General features: G+C 41.0%; 1 protein-coding gene across 3 annotated transcripts in view; it reads left to right on the top strand.

The window, feature by feature from the left end:
- The window catches only part of lrp4 (low density lipoprotein receptor-related protein 4), a 131491-nt gene that overhangs the window by 69408 nt on the left and 34094 nt on the right, over positions 1-27989 (top strand). For 2 of the 3 annotated variants that reach the window (XM_030414467.1, XM_030414468.1), the window contains exons 3-7: positions 13504-13620; positions 22568-22681; positions 22782-22898; positions 24064-24192; positions 27717-27836. In XM_030414467.1, the coding sequence (XP_030270327.1) occupies positions 13504-13620; positions 22568-22681; positions 22782-22898; positions 24064-24192; positions 27717-27836 (597 nt within the window). Of the gene's footprint in view, positions 1-6295; positions 7047-13503; positions 13621-22567; positions 22682-22781; positions 22899-24063; positions 24193-27716; positions 27837-27989 lie in introns of those variants that run through there. The other variant, XM_030414466.1, reaches the window with a different exon arrangement.

Here is a 27989-nt window from a genome sequence, read left to right on the forward strand (position 1 = left end):
GCGCAAGCATGCATGAATGAGCTCATATGAAATATTAGTGCTTATCATTTTGAAATGCAGCATAACATATAGTGTTATTCAGGTCATCTGATGAAATTTCCTGTATTTTTTCATATCGCAATATATATTGCAGGGTTAAAAAAAAATCGCCCTATTGGTTTGTCACAGGATTACACAAAAGAAAACTACTGAACTGATTTCCACAAAACTTAACTGGAGGATGGGTCTCAGCCCAGAATAGACCCCATTCATTTGTGATTATTAAGATAGCAGTCATATGGTTCTCTGTTGCAAGGTAGGTATTTGCAGGCGAAACAGTGTATTGCTAAACGACAACCCTGTGTTGTTTCTGAAGACCAAGTGTTGTGACCCCCATGCACCTACGCAGCGGTGTCATTTCTTTGTGTGAATGCAACTTAAACCATCTATTTTACGTCCAAATCTGACCCTGTGGTAAGTTCCAGTTGTTCTCAGCAATGGTTTCAGTTGCACATGGTACCCATATATGTATCTCATAATCAATGTTGGTCTGATTTGTTGATTCAAAAGTGTAGAAGGAAGTTTATCATTGGACAGAAATTAGTTTAAGCAGCATATCTGAATCAGGGACGTGCAAGGATTGCAAAATACTGCTGCTGCATTTTTGGCTACATTTGGGTTTACGCCAAACACTAAGGGAGACAAAGAAGAACCTGGATAAAACTGTGATTAAGGTGAAGATTGTGGCAGCCAGAGCGGATTCTTCTTAGAATCAATCACTAGCTAGCTGCTTAGGGTATGAGTGTGTCAGGCACTTTTCCTTTTGCTTTACTTTCCTCCATTTCTTCATTGCCGTAATTTATAGTCATTTATCTACTATCACTATTTCAAATGTTTTGACAGCCAGACAAAATAAACAATCTGCAGACATCGCCTAAGGCTTTGAGAACTTGTGGTTTTCACTTGTCATTGCATATGATATTTTGAAGAATAAATAATTAATGAACTAATTGAAAATAATGATTGATAGATTGGTTTGTTGCAGCTCTAGACATGACGGCACTTTTTTTCCTTTTCCATTTTAGAAACACCTCTTGCCAGGTGGTGCCATTGTTGAAATAACATATTAAATTGGCATGGTAACAAGGCCTGGGGTTGATTTTCTGTTTGCAATTCAGTCAAACTGCTTGCTCAGTGCTGACACAGTTTATCTGCTTTCCACCTGATATTAAATGAATGACATTCCAAGACGTTTGGTGACCTGTTGATCATATCACTCACAATTGCAGAATGTAGGTTAAATGTTGACATTGTTGAAGTAGACGAATGCATTCATCTCAAAGTCACATAACCAGACAGACAACCACAGCTGTGTTTGCTTTGCTTGAATCAGTTTTGTGTGCCAGATTGCACCTGTGTGTGCATGTTTTTGTACCTGCCTGAACTCCTCTCACACTGTCCTATTATCTGAAATCAAAGCAGCACTGACACACAGGGTCAATGTCTTTGTCCAGCTGGTGGATCAAGGACAGTTGCTTTAATCCACAGCAAGATATTTGTACAAGTCGTGGGCAGATTATTGAATAATTTGGGCTGAATAACCCAAATCAACTGAAAATGCTCACTGTGGTGAATCTTTAATGATCTTTCCACTGGTTCAAAAAATATATAGAAATCTCAAGGATACGCAAATGTAGAATTTACTGAGCACCATCATGATCCAACAGCGGCCCTTTCCCGTGGTGCCACCATGGGAACAAACCTTTTATTGATAGCCTCTCTTAGTGGAAAGACATCGCAGCCAATAGCTGATGCTAAGATAACTTTAAATGTCCACTATTGTCTGAGTTCATTGCAGTTTGAGAGTTTTCTTACAGGATATGCGTTTTCTTTAGTTTTCAGTGTTTTCAAATTCTGACTCATGACTGTCTCTCCCATTTGTTGTTGTTTTTGTGTAAACCTGCATTGTGGAAGTTTTGTCAGCGTAATTAGACTACAATGTCGGATGTGTTATGCCACCAAAGGTTGAGCCATACTCTGTGGCAAACCAACATTTGCTTGCTGCCTTTTAAAGTATCACTATGGTGCAACTGATACCAGATATAAAACCTCTGGTATACTGCAAAACACAGAGAGATTCACCTGGCCATGATTAAAGATGTGGAAATTTCTCAATTAGAAGATGCATCGCAACGTGGACACGGAAGATTCTGCATCGATTCAGAGACGCTGAGCGTGACTTCTGCCTCACATGAATTAATAAGTGAAAACAGTATTATTGTATTACAGACTTGAAAGGCACTGCAGATGGATAAATGTTTTCTTTTTGATATGTTTATGTATTGAAAAGATGCATCTTTTATTTGTAGACTGCTTTAGACTGATCATTGTAAGGACTTTATGGATAAAAGGAGAATTTAAATGATGAAAAAGTAGATACCATACACTGAGATCCATTGCGATGCATCCAGAATTCTCTTGCGTTTGAATGATTGACAGCTGAATCGTATCCAATTGTGATGCCAGTGAAGATCGCACCATGATAGTTTTAATCATCATTGTGTGAACTCGTTTGGTAAGGTCTTAAATGAAATGGACATTCATTTGTTTGTAAAAGTCCTAAATTTGTGCCTTTTAAGCCCTCTTGGTGACTGCTATGCCCTTATCCTGTTTTTATACCTGCAGAACTAATTATCCTTGTCCAGTAAACTGTCAAGTAGCTCAAGTATAATCTATCTAAAGCGATGAATTACCTGCTTCAGGTGGGTGTTCAAAGAACTGGCACGATAAAATTAGAGAAATTATTACTTCATTCAGCCAGTGACAGATGATCATAATAGTCTTATAATGTCATCATAAGACTGCATTAAAGTATTTCCTGTCATTGAGCCGCTTAAGAAGAAAATATGTGGGTTGTCTGAATGACAGCACTCGAGTGTTTCGAGGACTCAGCAGAGATTTGTCATAGCAACAAGCAAATGTTTCTACATTAATCTGCCTTGATGGATAATAAAATATCATGCGATGATAGGGTCATGGCAAACAGTACACGCTGATGCATGACTGCAAATCATTTGGTACAAGTACAGTTTTTTGCTTTTATATTTTATTATTGGGGTTTTGACTTGTTAGTGGAGAATTATTTTTCCACTTTCACTAGAGAAATGGCATACTTTTATAAAAAAAAAATTCAATCTTTGTGCTCTTTAGTTTCTACAAAACAGACAGTGAAAAGAAGTAATTATAAAGCTGGATGATCTATTAAAACACTTTGTAATGAGGTGATAGCGATTAATGTCAGCCTCCGCCAGCTAGTTAACATAACTCTGAGAGTTTTTTGACAAGTCTGAATGCAGAATGGCATTGCAGCTGAGGCGAGGCAGGAGGTCTGTTTACGGAAGAGGTGGAGGAGGACGCGGGGAGCCCATCATACAGGCCGCTGCCGGACACATTGCCAAGAAAAACTCTGCTGGCAGCGCCACTCCACTCTGACGAACTGAAATATGCGCTGGCTACCGACCAGAGCTGCCTAGAATCAGATAAGCTGCCTGTGTCGGGACCGGCTAAGAGAGGAAAATAAAGAGGAGAGACTCACACGGATGAGAGGGACAGAGAGGAATAATTTGAGTTGGATACTTCTACATTCTGGAAAAAAAAAAGGTTTTCTAATACCATACAGACCATTTTAGAATCATTTTACCATGCAATGATGGGGATCTAGTAATTTCCTAAACCGTATTGGATTTCATGCCCCTAACAGTTAAGCGTCCACTCTGATGTTACCCATTTTATCAAGATCTTCTACCAGAAATGTGTTGTTTTTTTCCTCCTGCTTAACACTAGAAGAAGACGGGTGTGTGTGATAGAAGATGACCCATGAGTGGATTTTCACTAATGTTCACCGCAATTATTTTGATGTGATGCTCTCACCATCCTCTCACGTCATGGATGTGCACCATGAGTCGTCAATCCACTGTACACGTCAAACACCAGTCAGTTGGCTTCATCAAACCAGCCACCATAGTCGACAGGGTGAATAAAAAAAGAATAATTTAAGAAGACATAATGTCTACAATTATTTTTAAAATACCTAATTAATGTTTATAATAACTCCATTTGTAAACGTAAAACCTGACCTAATGATGCTTCTTTTGACCTTTTCTCCTGCTTTGTTCCTGTCAAGGGATAATGAACTTGACTCCGATCTCATGGGAATTCCACAGGAATCCTGTGACCCACAGGTTTCTCGAAAAAATGTCAGCCTCCAGTGTGTTTTTGTCTGTGCGTAATAGGTACTTGCTGTCAAACATGGAGTCAAATATAATAAACCTAGACACAGATCTCCCCTGCGAATGAATGTTTCCAGTGGAGACGACAGTAATCTGGAGGTGAACCGACCTGTTTTGGACTGAAAGAGAAAACCCTTATTAAAGCTCCTCGGATGAAATATTCTCGTTAGACTTGCAGACTCCTCCACCGCTCTCTGGAGTCCACATCTGTTTTTCACTCAGGGTGTCCTCTCTCTTTTCCTTCATTCTCATTCTTTTTGTCTTTGGTCTGTCCATCCTCCCATCTGTTGAGCTGGTGTGATAAGGGCTGTTTAGGCAGATATATTGGTCCCATTAGAGCCACTTGATTCAGCTGCTCTATAGTAAAGGGGATGCCATTAACTCTGCTGCTCAAGGCCACTTAAAGACGCACACATACAACCTCCTAAAGACATGAAACACACACCAGCGAATGCAAGCCAGGCACACACACATTGTTACTCATAAATACAGTCAGCACGCATACAAAATTGATGGGGGGTTGTTATTTTCAGTTGTTGAATAAAAAAAAAAAATACGGGATTGATGGGATTCTGGTGCCTAATAAACAGCTCATTTTGTTTTCTTTTCTTGGTGCATCAAGACCTTACCTACTGTGGACTATTTGATCTGCAACTTGTTAGGTGGTGATAACATACCTGTGTGAGAATCCTTTTACAGCGCTGCTAAATGTTTTTCAATAAAGCCAAATATTATGAGCCTTTAAAGGCCTTGCACACTCACATAACAAAACACATATTTTCCCACTTATCTCTAGAGGTAATAACAGCACTACAACATATCTTTCTGAAAGAAACTCCAGACTCACTACAGATTATACTTTAAACTGTTATATTGGGTCAGTGGGAAATCTCCCAGCAGGACAGAGGAGTCTGTACATCTGACAAGAATTTTTCACTCAAACCCAAAGGCTTAAATAAAGGTTTTCCCTTTCAGTCCAAAACTGGTCTGTTCACCTTCAGATTACCTTCATCTCTACTGAAAATTTATGTCTGTCCTTTTTTTCATCTTGGCTCCATGTTTGATATTTGGATCTTTGTTCTCTGTTTTTAATAAAAATGTTTAGCAAGTTAAACATCTAAAATAAGGGCAAATTAACATCGCAAATATCGAGCTATGTCTTTTAGTCACCGCATTTGTTTTGAACAATGTCTCAAAGAGGCCTCTACAGTCACTGTCTGGTTTCCTCAGTGTGTGTGCGTGTGTGTGTGTGTGTGTGCGTTGGTGCGTGTGTGTGTGTGTGTGGGAATGGCCTGTGGAATGCAAGTGGGAATTTTGTAGCTCGGATGAGAAAAGCTCATTGGTGAAGGTCAGAGTGTGTGTGTCTGTGTGTGAGTTATTGTAATACACGGATGGATCCTTCTGGGCTGTGAATGAACAAGTCGAATGTGTTGTTACGCTTCAGCATGTTTCAGACTGCTTCTAAAATGTTTTGAAAATGGAATGCATGTATATCGACCGCGACTGTTACGTGAAGATGCTCAGGAGGATGTGAGAACATTGCATATTTAATGAAGCATCACCAGAGTAGGAAGTAGAATAGAATATCATGTGTTGTGCGTCTGTTGTCGGTAGCTTGTGAGATATAACGACAGCTATGATGCGGTTTTACTTCGGTGTAGTCCTGTCCGCACTCTTCGTTAAAATATCTACATCATCAATGTGTTGTCAAATTAAGCACACAGACTCAGCCCTTTTCTTTTAAGGTTGAATGCAACAAACAGCACGTGGTGGACAAAGTTAAGGTTAGGAGGCCTGTTGTGAGTGTGTTAATTAATGTGTGTGTGCGTGTGTTTGTGAGTCAGCCTCAGAGGAATGCAGTGCTAGCGAGAAGAGTAGCGCTGAGCTGAGCAGAATCTGTGTGATAAGAGAGATCAAAGGGCCTGGAGACCTCATCAACCTCCCAGCATGCTCCTTGCTGATCCACCTGATACCAGTATATAGGACCTACCCACGGCATGTCCGTTTGAGTAGGAGTGAGAGTATTGGGGGCGTTGCCGAGCCTTTAATGGAGTAGGACGTGAGTTTGGAAGCTCCTGCCGATTTCGATAAAAATTGTTATTCTTCTGCGCTTTTAGGTTACTTTTTTCGTCCTGTCTTACACCGCAGTATTTTTTCTTGAAAAGTTTTACTTTGGACTGCGTAAAATGTCTCGCAATACTCGCAATACTATCCAAACACAACTGAAGCCTGGTCCGGTCGCGACCACACCATCGAGTAGGCCGCCCACTCCTACAGGTGCCGCTTCGACTCAAGCTAATCCTGACGTTGCTACCCTCAAGCTCGAGTTGCTGACTACGCTACGGAAAGACATTGCTGCTATTTTTAAGAAGGAACTCCAAGATACCCTCGGCGATGTTTTGTCTACTACCAAGCTCGACCTGCAAGCGGTGAAAACACAGCTAGCTAACGATAAAGCAGCTACCGATGCTACCGTGTCCAAGCTAACAGATACGGTCGGGGAGATGGAGCACGCGCTCACTGAGTGCTCAGATGACATCGCCGAGTTGAAAACTACTATCAAGTCCCTCACTGCTAACGTGGCTAAGCTGGAAAATAAATGTGAAGATTTGGAGTCCAGGTCACGGCGGAACAACATTAGGATAGTGGGAGTACCCGAGGGCCCTGACACCTGCACCACTACCGCTGTCGCCGCCTTACTTATGGAAGCTTTTGGCCTGACACAGGAGCCGCTGCTGGACCGGTCCCACCGGACCCTCCAACCCAAACCCAAGCCCGGTGAGTGTCCACGAGCCATTGTATGCAGACTTCATTATCACAGCGATTGTGTTGACATTTTACGCCGCGCCAGAGAGCTCCAACAAATCAAAGTCAGAGACCTAACCATTTCAGTCTTCCCTGACCACACGGCCAAGGTAGCCCGGGCTCGGGCTGCATTCAACGAGGTCAGGCGGCAACTTCGTGGCATCGACGGCGCTCGGTACGGCCTGTTTCATCCAGCGCGACTTCGCATCACATACAACGGTGTTGAGAAGGACTAAGTTTCAGCAGATGAAGCCAGCGACTATGTCAAAACCTTGATTTCTGGGTGAGCTCTATAGTCCTGTGTACTGCTTAAAACATGTGGCCTTAACTTCATACTGGTGGGGGTTTGTTGCACTAACTAAATTAGTATACTGTTACTATTGTTTGTCTATAGAACGCAATTTTTCCCTCTTCTTTACAAAATAAGCCTATACCACATTTGAGTTTTTGCACTTTTGTTTAGATCAGTAGCCTAATATATTATTTTTGCTCTATTGTCATTTCTATTTTTCTATTTTCATTTCATATTTACATTCTTATCCATCCGATCTGTGGAAATTTGTACTACTTAGGTGAATTTTTATTTATTTTTTGAATGCTCACCTAAGATGAAACAATATAGTATTGCGAGTTTTTTTTTTTTTTTTTTTTTCATTATAACTCATGCGCGTACTGTTAAACACAGTTGAAGTCGGCGGGAGTTTTCTCTCTTACCTCTACTTGTTCTGCTAGTCTCCGGGTTGTTCTAACACTATTGTGGACAACTTTTGGTTATTGTGGGAAACACTGCTGTCCCCTTTGTTCTGTTGTTATGTGGGGATTTTGGGTGTGTTTGCGTTTTGGGGTATTTTGGGAGGAGGGTGTCCCACCTCAGTGACATATGCATTTTTGTTGTTGTTTTTTCATTATTTAAATGGTTAATGGCAATATAGATCCCAGCATTGCTGGGTCAGGTACACCTCTCAGATTTATTTCTTGGAATATCAGAGGTATGGGTAATCCCGTTAAGAGGTCCAAAGTTTTTACTCATTTGAAACGTTTAAACTCTGATATAGTATTTTTACAGGAGACTCATCTTCGCATTAAAGATCACCGTAGGTTACTTTGCCCTTGGGTGGGTCAAGTCTTCCACTCAAATTTTAACTCAAAAGCGAGAGGGGTTGCTATTGTCATTAATAAAAAAGTTCAGTTCTCATCCACTGATGTCATTGCTGATAGGAACGGCAGATACCTTATAGTTGTGGGTACCCTGATGCAAAAAAAGGTTTTGTTAGTAAATACATATGCCCCGAACTTTGATGATGTTGAATTTGCTAATAGATTGCTAAGTAATATCCCCTTCTTGAATACGCACCTGCTGATCCTCGGAGGGGATCTAAATTGTGTCTTTGACCCAATTTTGGATCGGTCTAATCCCCGTAATCTGACTCAATCTGCTATGTCTAAAACATTCTCTGATTTTTTTAAACAGAATGGTCTCATTGATCCATGGAGATCTCGTAACCCTTCTATTAAAAAATTTTCTTTTTTCTCTCAGGTGCACCTCTCATACTCTAGGATTGATTATTTTTTTATTGACAGTGCTCTTAATTCATGTGTAAAGTCGTCTGACTATTTAGGTATAGTAATTTCTGACCATTCACCTTTGCTTTTAGATATTCAACTTTCTACTTATAAACGTAGCCCACCACTGTGGAGATTCAATTCTCTTCTTTTGGCAGATAAAACATTTTGCGAACTCATCTCAAATTCTATCGATGAGTTCTTGTCTTTCAATCAAAATGACTCCTCTTCATATTCATTGCTATGGGAGACACTTAAGAGCTACCTTCGAGGTCAAATTATTTCTTACTCTGCCCTGTCTAATAAAAATAATAATGCTAGGCTTAATGAACTTACATCTGCAATTAGTAACCTTGATCAAAGTTATGTGCTGAACCCTTCTGCCGAACTACTTAAGCAGCGTCTCGATTTGCAAGCAGAATTCGATCTCTTGTCAACTAAGGAAGCAGAGCGCTTGTTACTACGTACTCGTGGCTCATACTACGAACACGGTGACAAGGCAAGTCGCTTACTGGCACATCAGTTACGACGTCAAGCCACTTCCCGTTTGATACCTAGTATTAAGAACGCTCATGACACTATTACTACAGATCCCTTGGAAATTAATGCTACTTTTAAATCATTTTACTCTTCATTATATAAATCTGAATTTCCTACAGACAACATTAAAATGAACAAATTTCTTCAGAACCTCTCAAATCCAGTCATTGATATTAATACTTCACAGCAATTGGACTCTCCCCTCTCCCTTGAAGAAGTGTCAAATGCTATTAAAGCTATGCAGTCTAATAAAGCTCCAGGCCCTGATGGGATTCCGATTGAATTTTTTCAAAACATTTATTGGTAAATTGGCGCCACTACTTCTATCTGTATTCAATGAATCCTTAGAAAGTGGTTCATTACCTCCAACTTTGACACAAGCCACCATAGTGCTCCTTCTCAAAAAGGACAAAGATCCAACCTCCTGTAGTTCCTACAGACCATTATCGCTGCTTAATGCTGATGTTAAGGTGTTGGCTAAAGTAATTGCAACTCGTTTAGAGAATGTACTCCCTGAGATTATATCAGAGGAGCAAAATGGTTTTATAAAGGGTCGTCAATTGTTTTTTAATACCCGTACACTTTTCAACATAATTTACTCAGAACACTCGGCTGAGCTTCCCGAAATTGTGATTTCTTTAGATGCCGAAAAAGCATTCGATAGGGTAGAGTGGGAGTACTTGTTTGCAGTTTTAAAAAAATTCGGTTTTGGTGATAAATTTATTTCCTGGATTCGCCTTCTTTATTCGTCCGCTAAAGCCAGTGTCCATACTAATGATGTTTATTCTGATTATTTTGCTCTTGGTCGCGGAACTCGCCAAGGTTGTCCTTTGTCGCCCTTGCTCTTCGCTATAGCTGTCGAGCCTCTGTCTATCACATTAAGATCCTCCTCCTTAGTTAAAGGAATCACCCGTAATGGAATTGAATATAAATTATCGCTGTATGCGGATGATTTGTTGTTATATATAACTGATCCTACATTCTCTATCCCCACTGTCTTGAGTATTCTGGAGGACTTAAGCTTCTTTTCAGGTTATAAATTAAATTTGGCGAAAAGTGAGTGTTTTCCCATTAATACCGCAGCATGTCTTCTTCAGCAGTCTGGTGTATTTGATAGCTTTGCAAATTTGTCATCTCGCTACGGCCTCCCTGTTAGTCATCTATTTCGTTATTTTCAAACTCGCGGTTTTGTTACTAAGTGTTTCCCTAATTTTCCCTCTTTACCACCGGAACAGCAGTGGGAAACAATGTTATCATTCACTCCTCATCACAGAGGAATCACTTCAAAATTGTACAATATTATTTTGGCTTTTAACGACCATTCAAATGTTAAACTTAAGTGTACATGGGAAGAGGAACTTGGAATACAAATACACGAGGAGTCCTGGGGAAGGGCCGTAGAGAGGGTAAAATCTACAACTTCTTGTGCACGTCTTGCACTTATTCAATTTAAGGTTTTACACAGGGTGCATTTTTCCAAGTCTAGACTGTCTGTACTATATCCGGAACTGGAAGACAAATGTGATAAATGTCGTAGCTCTCCTTGCCACTTCAGTCATATGTTTTTTCTATGTCCCGTGCTGAAAGATTTTTGGGCCGGTTATTTTGTTATTATGTCAACTGTTCTTGCTGTAAATCTCCAACCTTGCCCTCTGATTGCTATATTCGGGATTCCTAACCCCTTACTTGCACTCAACTCTACACAAAAGGATATTATAGCTTTCACATCCTTACTTGCAAGGCGTTTATTGTTGTTGCATCTGAAGTCTGTTAAATGTCCCTCTGTCTCCCGGTGGCTTAAAGATGTGATGTTTTTTTTTAAAGCTTGAGAATTCTCTAGTTTGGAGGTGCTGCCTGATTGAGTTTCTGCCTATTACCATTGTACATTTTATATTGCATTGCAACGGCCAGTGGTGTGCGTGTTGGTCGTGATGTGCTGAGTTGGGGCATGGGTGGGTGGGGGGGTATCCACTGTTTTTGCTTTTTGTTTGATGTGTGTATGTGACTGTTTACGTATACATGTAAAAAAAAAAATAAGGATAAGTGTATCCCTGTAATTGGAAATATGTAACTGTATTTTTCAATAATAAGATTTTGAAAAAAAACAAAGGAGTGAGAGTATTTATTTACATACATTTGGCATCTCTAGCTATTTGTGTGCCCAAACAATTCTGCTCTCTGGACGAGCGTTCGTTTGTTTAGCCTGTGCAGCGACGTGCTTGTGTGTGTGCATGCTCCCATGTGCGTGCCACGCTCTTTTTCTCTTCAGATTAGCTGAATTATTTATTGAAATGTTGAAAAGCAGCATTTTCTCCCCCCTGCAGTTGAGGCCATAAATCTGCTGACACCCGGACAGAGATGCATCCTGAAGGCAGCAAACTGCTTCAGTTTGACAAAGAGAAGGTTCTGGACAGTGTGCAGGTGTCGGGACTCACTGGAGTTTTTCACTAGTGGATCTCTGTGACCCTAACTTGACCAACAAAACCACTTATTTGATTTCACTTTTTTCCATTGACTATCAAAAATATTTCAGATTTTTCTGTTGACCATTTACTCCTAACTGATTTTGAATTCTAGATGTATGTTAGCAAACTTTTTTTTATTTCACCCTCTTAAACACTTTTCTCTGCTTTCTACGTCATGGTTTTAGTCAGATGTTGACTGATTTTCTCTGGACGCCCGACTAATCGTGAACAAAAATACAAAGGTGGTTAATTTCTTTCTGTGTTGGAGAATGACTCCCAAGCATCTCTCTAGTCTCGATACGTTTTCACAACATTTTGAAGTGAATTAAAGCCATTGGCTACCTGGAAGCAAATAAAGAAAGAAAGTGAGGTAATCTTATCAGTTGTTTACAGAGATGCATTGGGTGACGTTTGAGCCAAACCACCAGTATGATCTTGCCATTTAGGCAGAGTTCATCAGAATGTGAAGGGAATTAGGGATTGGAGGGGAGAGCAACTGGGCAAGTGACAAAGTTATGGTTGCTCATGTCTCTGCTTCTTTCTTTGTGTTGCTCTCTGAATAATGTAATATCATGCAGGGGTATGTGGGTCAGTGGGGCTTTACTTCCCCTGGAGACCAGAGCCACACCCAGACACACACACGCACACAGACTCACATGCACTTACTTAATTCACTCACTGATCCCCGACTCGTCTGCCTGTCTGCCTCGCTGGTTAACTCAGGGCGTGACGTCATACATTTTTCATAAAGTCTGTGTTGGTCCGTCAATACTTCATATCTGGTATTGACAGACGAGTGAGAGTCCACAGTAAGGAGTTGCTGCTCCCTCTCCTCTCCTCCCTTCTCCACCCTTCCCCTCCCTCTCTGGCCTGTAATTAAATTAGCTCTGTCTGCGGATGACAAAGGGCCAGTCATTCGGGCTCTGCTTAGATAGCAAGTAGCTGCACTTAGAGCGGATATGAAGTTAAGGAGGAATGCGCTGAGCTGAGCTCAGTGCTGCTCTCTGGGTCTCAGGGTACAAAGGTGGCAGAGAGGAGGACTCTGGATGACCAGAGAACAGATAGAGAATATAAAACTGTCTGTCAAACTGTGACCTTTACTGATGCCAGCAGCGATGCAGCTGTATCTCTGCATTGGATTGACATCAACTTTGTTTGCATTTACTTTCTTTAGTGCATGTTGATTCAGGTCTTGCTGATTATTTTTTCTATAAGTCTATTTGTGGTGAATGTTTTGTAAGTAGTGAAAAATGCCAATTACAACCTCCTAGACTCCAAGTTGTCATGTTTAAATTGCTTGTTTTATCCATAATAAATCCAAAAAGATGCTTAGAGTAATATCATAAATGATGATGAAGTATTCCCATTTCAGATTCTGAAGCATTTTATTTGTTTTTGGCATTTTTGCTTAAAAAAAATATTGGCTATACATCAAATTGATGTGACTGTATACATACTGTGTGTTTCTTGTGGCTTTTTCGATGTATTGCTCTGTTTAACAGACTTTAAACAACCAAGGACAACATTTTACTCATTATGTATCAGAGCCTCATGTTGAGCAGACACCAATACAATCCTGGATAGATGCAAAACATGTTCTTCTCACCCTATGAACACTCTTATCTCATGCATTTATAAAGAATAACTTATATTGATGCAATGTATGGAGAGATTTGAACTTTTACCAGCCATGTCTCAGAGAAAATGTTCTCTAACATCCGCACTGCAATTAAACATCACTCAGACCTGCAATATGGTGTTAAACATTATGGGAACATTGATGAATAGTAATAAATCACCTCTCCCTTCCTCTCCTTTCAGTTTGTTTGACAGACTTGTTCTCTGGCCTTGTTTGTTTACAGTGCTTCCCACCTGCTCGCCGCTAGACTTCCACTGCGACAACGGCAAATGTATCCGTCGCTCCTGGGTGTGTGACGGCGACAACGACTGCGAGGACGACTCAGACGAGCAGGACTGCCGTAAGTACACTCGATCTTTCTTGCAGGCGCAACCAACCAACCAAACAAATGGTGGTCAAGTTGATACACACCGTCACACACAAACACACTCCTGACCCCTTATGTCAGGCTCCGGGGGAGACGAGTTATTAAAGCAGACAGATGTTTGACGTAGCCATGTGCAATGAGATGTTTGTTTTGAGTCTGAATGAGTTGCTTGGCGGTTGCACTCACACACAAACACACACACACACACACACACACACACACTGGAGAGGTTAGCACTCCCACGGTCAACACTCTCTGACCTTTGCCCTTAGTTTATTCTGCTTCTTTCTTTGATTTGTGTGTGTGTGTGTGTGTGTGTGTGTGTGTGTGTGTGTGTGTGTGTGTGTGTGTGTGTGTGTGTGTGTGTGTGTGTGTGTGTGTGTGTGTGTGTGTGTGTGTGTGTGAACCCAAAATACCCCACAGCTGCTTGCCAGGCAGAACGTGGGGTGTAGTACGTAGTGTCTATTTCAGCATGTGTATTTATGTATCTGTGTATTGCTGCCTGGTGGGTATATGTGTGCTGGTGTGTGCTTCTATATTTCTATCTCTGCGAGGACCTTTTAAAGTTTGCCAGTGAGGACTTTTCTCTAAAGGTAGAGCATTTTGTTAGTACATCACTTCTTCAAATGGCTGTTTAAGGAGTCATCGCTGCATTCACATGATGTTGGCAGAATGGTACAGGAAAACCTCCTGATATGCTGACCTGGGCGTGTTCGTGTAGTGTTCCTGCGATGGTTGGGCCGCTTTCAGATGGACATGAACCCTGCAAGAAAAAACACGGCCCTCTCTTTCATTTAAATGGAGCTTGTGCAAGCTGAACCTGGCTTATTCTTTTCTGCAATACATTGGCCAGCTTTCTGTTAGATTGCAATGTCATTTGGAAGCTGTTTTTTCTACAGTTTACATTGCCATTGTTGTGACGAAAGATATGATCATTTTCTAGAATTTAAAAAAAAAAAAAAAATGCATTTTGAGTGTTTGATGTTCCTGGCTTATACTTAAACAGCTTTTGCACAGTGTTACACCTTTAGAGAAAAGTTTGTTATATAGTTAAAGCCAGTTCCATTAGTCAGGGTGGTGTCAGGGGTGAGATTCACTGAAAGTCCACTTTTAGTCTCTCTGTTTACCCATAATGACTCAGAAGGCTCCGCATGCGCAGACTGACCTGTGTTGGATGTATGCTGCATGCCAGTCGTTCCATCACTCTGTCTGTGTCTGTTTGGTGATTCAGTTTAATCACACTTAACACTCTGTGCCCGGGACAGGAATAGTACAGGGAGTGACGTGTTCCTGATGGAGACAACACATGGCAGTGTCATTTTAGTGACTTACTTTCATCTAAAGATCAATACAAGGTCTTTCTTTTTCCCTCAGAGCTATAATTGTCTGTTTTGTTGTTGGAATTGTTGATGTGATAGCAGTTTGCCCTTTATCTAGCTCTTGAAAGCTTGGATCATTTGTTTAAAGCTATTTTTGAACTAGAGCTTTGATAGGCTGCTCACAAGTGCCAGAAGAGAAAGTTAGTGCAGGAAGCTGATCAATACAGCAGACTTTGGTCATAAACAGTAAACGGAATAGTTTGGCTATTTGAGAAATATGCTCTGTTGCTTCTTTTACTATGTATGCAACTCCCCTTTTTTATCATTTGCCTTGCATATATTGTCTAAACACTTAGAAATACAAGAGTTAGCATGCTTAGTGCATCAAGCAGTTAGCATGCTGAGAGGAGATTGGCCATGCATTTTGCAAGTCATTGAGCATTTTGACTTGCTGGAGATTCAAGGGATCGCTCCGATTAATCCTGTGGTGTCGTAATATATCACTTTGGAGCAAAGTGTTGCTCTGACGGACTGAATGATTTTTCCATCCATCAAGCCACCGTGCTAGTTGGCCTGACAATTAGAAGATGGCTTATTCAAACAATCTAATTCTTTTGTATGAATAGTACAAAGGTGATGGCATTATTGGAGGTTTGTCTAATGGCAACAACACAGATCCTCACTGTGCATCTTGTTTGTTATGCTGTGATGATGGATGTTGTGAAATGGTCACAGTTTGCTTATGTTTTGGTTAAGTTTCGGCACCAAAACTACTTGGTAAGGCTTAAGATCACGGTTTTGGTTAAGATAAGTACATTAAATACCTTTCGAAAAGTAGATTTGTGTCCAAAAGTATGTAAGTATCAGTAAGCAAAGAACAAAGGATGATGATAGGATGGATTAGTCACCGATGTGTGTATGTACAGCAGATATAGGTTGGTTCTTTCTCCTCAGAGTGTTTTTTCTTATCAGTCCGTCATCCAGCAATTTCTCCTCCTCATCTCTTGACCCACATACTGTATCAGCAGCCAGACATTGAATCACTTCCTGATGGGGGGTCTGTCTGCTGCGAGCCAGCTATGAATTTTTCATCTCCATGCCCAGTAAATTTCCCTGCCTCCCCAAACTACTTATTATTTCATGCTTCTTTCTTTCTTTTCATTCTTTCACCCTGGTCTGTCTTACACCTCCCAATAAATTTTATTTCTCCCTGTGATGCACTGGTTTTATTTCATTTATTATATTTAGAGACAGGGAGACAATCCTCCACGCTTGGCTGGAACTGAAGCACTTGTCAAGATTGCAGACAAACACACCGACTCAGTGTCTCAGTGTGGATGTGTGTTTGAACATGACAAATTCTGAATTTTAAAGTGTAAAAGAAATTTCACTCCTCGAAAAAATATGACACCATTTCACCACACAAACAGACACACACACACACACACACACACACATATGCAGAGAGGCTGGTAATGACTCCCAGCACCCTTTGCCCTTTGACGTTTGGCTGCTGTGTGAATGATGAGCATCTTGAGGGCTTGTTGACCTCTGACCTCCTTCTGTTTACCTCACCGATGGGAGGGAAGAGGGAGCATGGGAGAGACCAAGAGGGAGAAAATCAATAATTTTAAGTTGAATAATTGATTACTTGAGTGCATTTGTCAATAGTTAAATTAAAATTTCATTTGGATCTACTGTTGGGTTTGCGTGGTTTAAATTATTTTCCTCTTGGGGGGGAGGGGAGGGCGCTCTGGCTTGTTGGAAGTTGGTAAAGGTGATAAATTGACTGATGTTTTGGTATATATTAGCTTAACACAGACACTGTATGGGAATAAACAATATGTTGGCCAATTATTCATTAAAAGAAAAAAAAGAAATGCTGAAAATATGTGTGGGGTAGTTTATAAAAAGTTATGCCAGCTGTCTTAACTCTAAGGGGCAATATGTAAGATCAGATTGTGACTTATAACAGTTTTGATATAGAGATGTCTATGTATTATGTTGCAGCTATATACTTAAAGGAGAACTTCGGTCGATTTAAACATGCAGCTTCATTGCTCAAGCTACCCTTGACTTGCCAGTACCGAAGACGCGAACAAATTTGGTCCAGCCATTACAGAGCTCCGTGAATGGAGATGTAGCATTGAACGCTAACAGCATGGGGTCAGAACTTTACACTGTGTTTTAAGCATCTTAACATGCTCCACATCTTACACCAAAAGTTATGCAACATCAGCAGACACCTTAGCACACAGCACTGTAGCGTGTATGACTCAAAATGAATAAAAAAGTAGTTAAAAGAGTGTGTTTGAGCAAGGAGCTACTTACCTGTTTGTTGACATCCGCGTCCTCCGGTAGCTAGACCAAACTAGCATATCCATCGAGTGTGCACTTAACAGGCTTAACAGGCTATTGTAAGGCTCATGGCTCATGACAGGCTGTAACATGGACATGTACATTATGAACATAAACACGAAAATGCTGGATTACGTTTCCGTCTCCGCCAGTGAGGGAGTAAGTGCACGCTCGACGGATTGACTAGTTTGGTCTAGCTACCGGAAGACACGGATGTCAACAAACAGGTACGTGGCTGCTTGCACAAACACACTGTTTTAACTACTTTTTTATTCATTTTGAGTCATACACGCTACAGTGCTGTGTGCTAAGGTGTCTGCTGATGTTGCATACCTTTTGGTGTGAGATGTGGAGCATGTTAAGACGCTTAAAACACAGTGTGAAGTTCTGACCCCATGCTGTTAGCGTTCAATGCTACATCTCCGTTCACGGAGTTCTGTAATGGCTGGACCAAATTTGTTCGCGTCTTCGGTACTGGCAAGTCAAGGGTAGCTTGAGCAATGAAGCTGCATGTTTAAATCGACCGAAGTTCTCCTTTAATATACTTGGCACGGTAACAAGCAACCCTGCCCTGTCTCTGCCCAAAGGTCTTGTTCTAGCGGTGTAACACTTTCAAGCTCCTATTCCGAACTGCTAATTTACTAGCTAAGGACAGCTACAGGCAGCAGCAATTATGTGACTCCTATATGCTGCCACCTATTTATTTTGAGTATGAATTTTGACAGGTGGCCAATTCTTACATATTTACAATTTCATTACTATAACTTACTGAGTCAAACAGCAGAGATCACCTGTCCTGCTCAGCATATAGCATATAATGTTATTGACCTGTTATGGAAATTCATTCACACATAGATATACTGGATACAAGTAGAGCCCGACAGATACGGATATTAGGGAGTAAAATAAATCTAATATTTATATACATTGACTGATATTCTTATAAAATGTGCTTATATAAATGGATTTAACAGTAGTGACAAAGATATGTCAAGAAGGCAGGATGTTTAACAGGTCAACAATAAACCTTATAGTCCAAAAGGTGCACTGAAATAGTCAACGTCACTGGGAATTTAATCATTTTGAATGACCCCAAGCATTTTCTTATGCACTATGTTCTTTAATGAAACATAAAATCCTCGCACATCGGCCAACATATATGCTGAGACGATATATCTGTGATGGGCCAATAATGTCTGATAATTTCGGCTGAGCATTATATCGGTCAGGCTCTAGTTACTACTGTTTGTAAAGCGACCTTCATTTTAAAAAAATTAGGTCATTCAATCAGATGTAATGTAGCCAATCCATCTAAATCATTAATGCAACATGGGCATGTAGAAATATCCCCTATCCACAGAGGTGTACAACACACACACACAGACACACACACAAACACATTCAAAGACTCTGTGGCCTAATGTCATCTCAGAAACAGCAGCTTTGACTCGTGCTGTGATGCTGCAGCACACCTGAGAAATGATGAAAAATCTCAAAGAAATGAAGAAGAGTTTCATCTATGTCTTCGCCTGTCTCTCTCTTTGGGCATCCTTCTGTTTCTGTCTCTCCTTATCTCTCTCTGTTTGTCTCAGCTGTCTAACACTTACACACAGCAGTGATAAATTATAGATTACCTCCTGCCAGGGGCCATCCATCATTGGTTCTCCTTGACGAACCTGCGTACTTGGGCCCCAGGCGAGCTTGCCTCAGCTCTGCCATCGATTGTGGTGGTAACAGTAGAAGGCAGTGTTTTGAAAATCCATTCAGTTTTCTATCAATGGAGGTGTGATTAAAGAGGCAAGGTGGAGGAGTTGTTCGGATAAATGAAAGGGTTTGAGAGTAAAACACTGTCAATGTCACAGTGCTGAAAGTTCACAGCAGGGGAGGGACTTCTGGCTTACTGCGTCATCAGGGCTGTTGGGATGAATGGCAAATGCGTCTTTTATCTCCAGACTCAAGGTTAACTGTCTAGTGAAACAACATCTCCTAATGTACAGCAGCCAGTATATTTAATTAAGACATCACACAAGCTGCTGGAGCTCAAACTGTCTTTAGTAAAACCCCTCTGAATTCAAATTGGTTAAGAATTTAAAGGCACTGCAGATTTGAAATCTCCCTTTTCACTTATGGATTGCTGAAAATGACATTTGAACATTACAATTCGGACCTGGTCATCCATGAAAAATGCCCATTTACTGTGTAGTGTTAAAAAATGGTGGACCAAACCATGTAAAGAAAGGTGAAACACCTTTTGCATTTTTCTTGCAGCAGGTTTTAAAGCAGATCTATAATGCTTTTCAGTTTGTTTCCTTTCCTTCACTTTTTTATATATTATTTTGTGCATGTAAAAGGTCTTTAAAGTTAAAATTAGCATAGTATGTCTCCTCTAATGTCTTCCACAGTAATTGATGTAGGCTAATCATAATGCTTCTGATTCAGCTAATGGTTGGACATCTAGCTCATGTTAAACGTGTATTACTAGTGCATGGCAAGATAGAGAATATTTTCAAGTCTGAAATGTTCTCTACAGTAATATTGTCGCCAAATTAAAACACTTAGATTTGTATCCTCAACCACACTTATATTAGGCCTCCTGTTTCTGCATAAGTCAGGAGGACTGTCTGTCTTGAGTCTGGTATTTTTATAGCCCATTTAATCCTGGAGTTTGGGATCAATACCAGGGTTGATAGTTGAAAGCAAAATAAGTATTTTAAGGATCAGTATGCTAATACTACACCAACACATGGACATTTTTTCAGTCAAGATCCCTCAGACATTTTTCTGATAGATTACTGATAGCTTCCTGTACTGTGTTTTAATGTTTCTAAGGTGCCACTATGCCAGAACTGAAGTAGTTTGTACAAAGTGTCATCTGATCACATCTGAAGGCAAAAGCACTCAAATGTATTCCAGGTATTTAGACTCAAAGACAGTGTGTTCTGTTCTTGTCACACAAAAAGAGATGGAAGTAATTATGTGAAAACTAAAGAGAGAGCTCTAGAAATAAGTTTATATGCTGACTAACGTATCATTCCAACACACTCGACTAAGTGCATGAAGTGGGTGTGAATTTCTGGAAGTTACAGAAACTGTCAGACGCAACTCCCTAAAATCCCATATCAAAAAGGTGTGGGTGGACGGGGTTTCAGACGGTGTTTGACCATCCAACAAGCACTTTTGTTGAATCCTCCCTGACACCTTGACAGTTAAACTATAAACTACTTCTGACCAATGGGAAACCAGCCTTCCTGTAAGGGTCGAGGATTAAATCAGACTGAGTGTATTTAGCCCTATTTTGGAGAAAACTATGAGTTAGTTTGTGGAACATTCAGATTAGGGCTGGGCGATATGGCCTCAAATCAATATTACGATATATTGAGCAACTCACCTCGATAACGATAAATGAACGATAAGTAGGATGGATGTGTTACCTTGACTTGTCGCAGCAGTCTTTTGGTACAGTTTACATTTGACATTTTTGTTATTTTAGATTTCTGCATATTAATATTCATATAAAATAGAGGAAGCACTAAAGTACAATAAACATAGCTGTGTCTCATTCGTCCAGTTTACTAATACAATCTGCTGCTGGAGTCACTGGGCCCCATGACATGGAAGATATTGAAAGAACTGCAATTATTTTGTATTAATATATTTATGCTAAGTAATTTGATGACTTTCCCTAAATCAGTTTCCAGCGATTCAGTGCCATGTTCTGGGAGGTGAGCCTACCGTCCTCCTGCTGCTCACACTGGGTGAACCTCAGTAAAGTCACAGCTGGACCGATTTAAACCCAACAACTGTTTAATGCGTGGGCTGTTATAACTGACGTTCTCGACTACAGTTGCGAGTTGTTTGAAATGCGTTAATATTTCCGAACCAGTAATCAGATTAAAGTTACTTATTCAAATCACTGTGCGTTATATTAGTTTTGTCATTTTCCTTAGTAAAAATATAGATTTTTGCTTTCTTCTTGCGTCTCGGGGAGTGACATCACATACGCGAGAAGTCACGTTTTTCAGCATGAGGACACTCACGTGTCAGACCACGCAGAGACACAAATGCAAACAACAATGGAGGGAGGAGAGAGATGTGCGTTTTCTAGTTGGAAATACAGTCATTATTTTGAGTGAATAAAAAACAAAACACAAATGTTTGATCAATGGACCAGCCCGGCCGAAGACAGTGGCCTGTTGCAGCCTTTGAACGCAGCATCATTACACAAACTGTCTGCGTCTCACAGCGAGAGTGGGTTCACGTGATTACTAACCTGGCATAGCTGGTGTTGCATCAGCGGGCGGAGTTTGACATCAAATTAATGTAAAATAAGCACATACGCTGGATAGATTAATCAAGTGGACCTAATGTTTGAGTGTCAGACGCTTGAGAGCTACTGCGTTCCGCTGGATTAAATAAAAGTGGGGGGGACATGTCCCCCTGTCCCTAGTGGATGTTACGCCTATGACACCGAATATACCGACATGGGCAAAATGACGTCGGTTATCGACATAAATTTCGGTATCGGTAAATTTTCGGTTTATCGCCCAGGCCTAATTCAGATGATGAATTAGAAGAGGAATTGTGCTTAAGTTGAAGTCTGAGATATTTCTATGGATGTTTTTCATAATTTGCCAACATCAAAGCTTGTCCCCATTGGCATCAATTGTAACCCACATATCTTCAAGCTGTACAACCTGAGGAGTGAATCACCAAGTTTTTATAGCCACCCGTTACAGTGGTTTGGTTGCATATGTTTTTGTGAAGCATTTGTTACACGTCTTGGAAAAGTGCTGTGAAAATAAAGGTATTATTACAACAAATGTTTTCCCTATGATTAGTGACCTTGAAGGAAGCCACACACACATACACACACTCAGTTTGACTTTATTCAGCCTTCCTCCTAACTGTGTTTCAGTAGCTGTCGATCAGACGTCTTTTGTGTTGAGAGATCGAACCACAGGATATTCAGTCTGTGAGTCTTTGAGCTCCAGACCTGCAGCCTCAGGAGAGTTCAGCTTGTTTACGGAGAGAAAAAATCTGTGTTTGTTCTCCTCAGCTCTTTGCTCTGAGCCTGACATAAAAGGTCATGGTTTCCCTGGTGTCAGTGCAGCTGTGTTAATATGTCAGCAGAGCTCAGGGATGGCTGCTTCTTATCTAATTCTTGTACAGTAACTGCTCTTTGCATTTGTTGTATGCTCATTATTTGTCTCTGAAAACTTTGTTCTTCTTCTTTCTCTCTGCAGCTCCCAGGGAGTGCGAGGAGGATGAGTTTCACTGCCAGAATGGCTACTGTATTCGCAGCCTCTGGCACTGTGATGGAGACAACGATTGTGGCGACAACAGTGATGAACAGTGCGGTGGGTACATACACATAATGACCAAAATGCACACACATACTCAATCACAGTGTCTCATAAAAATAAGCTGTGAATTTGTTTAAAAATGTTTCCACATCAGACATGCGCAAATGTTCGGACAAGGAGTTCCGCTGCACTGATGGCAGTTGCATTGCTGAGCACTGGTACTGTGACGGAGACACGGACTGCAAGGACGGATCAGATGAGGAAAACTGTCGTAAGTTAACCCTGTGCGTGCGTGTGTGTGTGTTAGTTAGTTAAAGAAAGACAATAAGAAACATGCTTGTCAAGTTAAGCAACTACACACATGGTAGTTTGTGCATTGTTTTCCCTTTGTTTTGGGGCTTTACCCGCAATCCAGTTTTCTCACAACACAATTGAGACATCACCACACTTCCTTTTGGAAAGAAAGAAAAAGCACTGGTGTGGAATGGTGTGTCTTTCTCTAGGGAGACATTTTCAGCAGAGTGTCGACATAAAAATGTAATTTCATAATTGGGAAGCTAAAATAATTCCACCAAAAGCCGTTAATGACGAGAAGCCTGCCAGCCCCATGAATCAGTGTGTTTAAATGGTTATTGATGGCTTATAAGAGTCATGTAAATGAGAGACCCATCTTAATAGGTAAGAGAATCCTGGGCAACATTGCTGACTTTTTTTTTTTTTTAACTGGGTATGAACAGGGTTTTAACAGACTGAATTTCAATTAAAAAATAACAGCTGACTAAAAAGATAAACAATTTCCAGTGCAACCAAATAAGATGAACAAAAAGCAAACTTCATGTTTGCTTGTTGTTTAATTATCTCATAGAAATGGGAATGTACATTGGAGTTTTTGTTACTATTGCCTATACACCTGATAAAGCAAAAAAAGCAAATTTGATGAAGCAACATGCAAAACACTTTGTTTAGTCCTTTTGTCTCTAATCCGAGTTGTTATTATCTAGTATCAAAATTATGCTGGTTTGCACTGCACCAGCTTGCACCCAGGGTAGTAGCACTACTATGGGTATCATTAGGTTTCTGAAGTAAATGTTACACAATTCTAAATAAATGCAATCAATCACATCTCTTCTCTCATTCTGCTGACATCAGTCATATCAAAAAAACTCTTCAGGCTGCAGCGTCATGATTAAAACTATACCCACAAGAAGGGGAGAAATCTCGTTGCTAAGGTCTTGCAGGTTACTGTAGAGCGTGTAAACACATTCACTGAGCTGAGCTTCATCTTCATTTCATGCATAGTTTCTGACAGGCTCGGCATAAAAGAGTCGAAACTTCAAAGAGCCTCAGACAGCTAACTGCTGCACCTTTTTTTTTTTTTTTCTTTTCAGTATCAGCATCTGTTTAACACGTCTGTGTCTCTGTGTGTGTCTGTGCAGCCTCAGATGTGATGGCAGCCACCTGCAGTGTGGAGGAGTTCCAGTGTGCATACGGCCGCTGTATCCTGGACATCTACCACTGTGACGGAGACGACGACTGTGGGGACTGGTCAGACGAGTCGGACTGCTGTAAGCTCCCCATCAATCACACACAAGCACACTTTTACCATTACAGCAACTCACTGTTGACTCTGGGTGTTGTTAACCCTGAACCTCAAAGGAGAACCCTCCCCCCTTGTCATTAATCCACTGTTATCTTCCTGCTCTAGTTTCCCCTTTCACTTGTACTTGGCAAAAACCTTAATTTCGGTCAAACTTAATCTTTAATGAAAGCTCCATCTTAATGAAATCGCTTCACAAAAAATGGCTTTACTTTGAAGAGCTAAAACAAAAACTTTGTAGAAATCAAATAACAAAAACAAAGCACATTGTTACAGTGGTGTGACTGATCCAGCCTGTCCTGCTGCTGTAGCACTCAAAGTGAGCTGCTGTTATCTGTTTACACACACATTCACAGATAAATACACAAGATGAAGCTCCTCCGGGAGATCAGTCCTCTGTTATGCCGTTAGATTTTCTCCCTCTGGCAGATATCTTTCCTCTCTCCATCCTTTCTTCTTCTCTTTCATTCTGCTCTCCCTCTGTCTGTATAACCCCAGTGGCACTGCTGCACATGTCATGCCTACAGCTTCCTGCACAAGTTCAGCTGGAGTTAAAAGGGTCAGCACAGGCTCATCTGAACAGGAAGATTTGGCATTAGTGTTTTTCAGTGGTTGCACCAACTGACACGCTGAATGAATACATTGACACTGATACAGATGCACAGTATGGATCTTTTTCTTCTTCTTCTTCCTCTTCCTCTTCCTCTTCTTCACCTTCAATTGCCGATAATATAAATTATAAATGTCCCCATATATTAGCCTAATCATTTTTCAGCCCAATAAATTATTGAGGCAAGACAAGCTTACATATTAAAATCCTATTTAAAAAAACAAAAAACATAAGTAAAGCAATTAATAGATTAGTCTGCAAGAAAAGCTCACAAACAACTGTGGTGTTAAACGGCCGGTTGTTTCATCATAACATTTCATGTTTTAACTGTCAGCTGACGTCAGGTTGAGCTCAGGAACAGCTGCTGTAGTGCAGGCTGCCGCTCCAAAGCATCTGTCAGAACTGGAAAGCACTCTCTCTGTTAGATCTTTTCTGTCACTGTAATTCACACACACACGCTCTGACGCACACACACACATGCAGTGAATCCATGGTCCTGATTAACACAGACTATCATGTTCCGCGCTCCTCACTCCAGAGACGCTGCCTGCTGCTGACAAATCTCTCAGCGTCTCCCTCCTCATTCTCCCATCTCTGATTTCTCACGTTTTTGTTTTCATTCACTCATTGTCTATAAGCGCCCACCACATCTCTCTCACTCACTCACTCACTCACTCACTCTCTCGCTCACTCACTCACACACACACACACACACACACTCTCTCTCTCTCTCTCTCTCTCTCTCTCTCTCTCTCTCTCTCTCTCTCTCTCTCTCTCTCTCTCTCTCTCTCTCTCTCTCTCTCTCTCTCATGCACAGTGGTTTTCTCCTTTGATGTGTTTATCTGCAGTGGGATAGGCACAGCTTCAAGGTTTTCTAACATCGTTTGGTCATGTTAGTCGACTGATCTGCTCTCTTTCTCTTTCTTCTCCTCCCACCTCCAGGTTTTTTAATTGCTGCCTCGCTTCAGAGGTGTTAAACATTTTTTGGGGAGGAAAGTTGAGCTTGCATCAAAGCTTTATTGAAAAAAAAAAAAGTAGAAAAAGACACAGCAGATACCGTACATCTTAGAAATACTGAAAATAACTGCAGTGGAGACATTGCAGCACACATCAGATCCAAAGTTTTTGCTCTACATGTTTCACTTTTGGATCACAAACCACCAAGGTTAAAAGATCAATCTACATCCTGTCTGAAGTGCTGAAACCAGCTGGGCCTAATGTCCCCTCACTATTCATTTCCTGCTGTCCTCTACTTTTAAATCGCAGATCTATTTCTGTTCCACGTTGTTTTTAACCAGCACAAGCGGGTTCAGTTTTACAAGTATTCAAAATTATAATGAATTCCTTTTCATGAAGTGAAGTTTGAAATAGTCCGAAGACACCTTCGCTTTCTGAAACACACAGTTTGGGCAGGCACACACACACACACACGCACGCACGCACACATATATACACACACGTACACACAGAGGAGACATTCCTCAGAGGCATAAGACAGCCCATCCTCAGACGGCATTCCTTGGCATCGACTCTCCAGACGCATGAAGGGTGCTTTGTTAGAGAAGAAGCCTCTCTCTCTCTCTCTCTCTCTCTCTCTCTCTCTCTCTCTCTCTCTCTCTCTCTCTCTCTCTCTCTCTCTCTCTCTCTCTCTCTCTCTCTCTCTCTCTCTCTCTCTCTCTTAAACACACACACACACACACACACTTCTTTCTGTCTGTCTTTGTCACTGACTAATGTGAGTGCACGCATACACACACACACAAATAAAACACTCACACTTCCATGCCTAGTTACCACTTGCAAACACTGATACTGCTTTTGGCTGCATAGCTGAGCAGATGAAAGAGTATAGTTGGTGGGGGCGGTTGAGACAGAGAGAGAGAGAGAGAGAGACAAGGAGAGAGATAAAGGGTGGATGACTCATTTGAATGTGTGTGGGCGTCAGTGTGTTCGTCTCTCTCTCTCTCCCTCTCTCTCCCTCTCTGTGGGAGAGCCACCTGCTGTTTTGATCATCTCTCTCATCCCTCGCCCAGCTGATAAGCCTGCATGGGGATGCTTGAAGCTCCACAACATCTCCTCTTTTTTTTGCCTTTCTTCCCCTGCATTCCCTTGCTTGTCATTTTGTCCCTGCCTTATCTCACGCCCACTGTCGCTTTGATGGCAACCGACTAGTGCTGTCATGGGGGAACATGTCAGAGAAATACACACACACACACACACACACTCGGGATTTAAGATGCTTATGTTTGATTCAGCTTTAATCTTCTCGTCCACCTCCGTCCTCATCTGCTGCCAGTTTGAGCTTCACTTTGATCTCATCACATGTAGAGATGTGGTGGGAGAATTAAAGGTGAGACAGCTATGATCTGTGGTTAGAGAGGATCATAAGGCAGCCAAACTAAACAGAAGCAATTCATGTTTATAGGGAAAGAGAATATGACTGGTATTCTTCTGGAACTGAGAGGGCCCATGAAGACCACTGTCCCAATCCTTATTCATATTTAATCCAGAAACTCTTAACTTTGCGAAGTGTTTAGCTTCCCATCTCCTAAAATGATGTCATGTCCACTCCTAACCCACTTCCACTGCTGTATATTACCTGTTACAGTTTGTAAGAATGCAGTTAACTATCAGCAGGGCTGCAACTAGTAACTAATCGTCTTCAATTTTACTTCTCTCTACTATTTGTCCGACTAATTAGTTATGTATTATTTATTTCTACAAAAGTTACGGAACAGTGATAAATACCCATCACAACTTGTTGGACCTACAGTCTGAAAACATATTCAAATTACATAATATAATGGAAAAACAGAGAAGACTGCTGTGGTTGACATGTTTTGTTTGTTTGTGTGCGTGGGTGTGTGTGTGTGTGTGCGCAGCTTCCCACCAGCCGTGCAGATCAGTTGAATTCATGTGCAGCAGCGGGATGTGCATCAACGCCGGCTGGAGGTGTGACGGCGAATACGACTGTGACGACCAATCAGACGAGAAGAACTGCAGTGAGTAGCTGCTTTTTTCAAAACAGACCTTTTTTATAGTTCTCTGTATGGGGTTATGTATCTCAACATTATTTTATCTTTATTTATGCAGTTGTTCATGTCGGTGTCAATTTTTTTCTGACTTTTTTCTAGTGATGTAAAAAGAAGACTCGG

This window comes from Sparus aurata, chromosome 4 (assembly GCF_900880675.1).
Source record: "Sparus aurata chromosome 4, fSpaAur1.1, whole genome shotgun sequence".
Classification (NCBI taxonomy): Eukaryota; Metazoa; Chordata; class Actinopteri; order Spariformes; family Sparidae; genus Sparus; species Sparus aurata.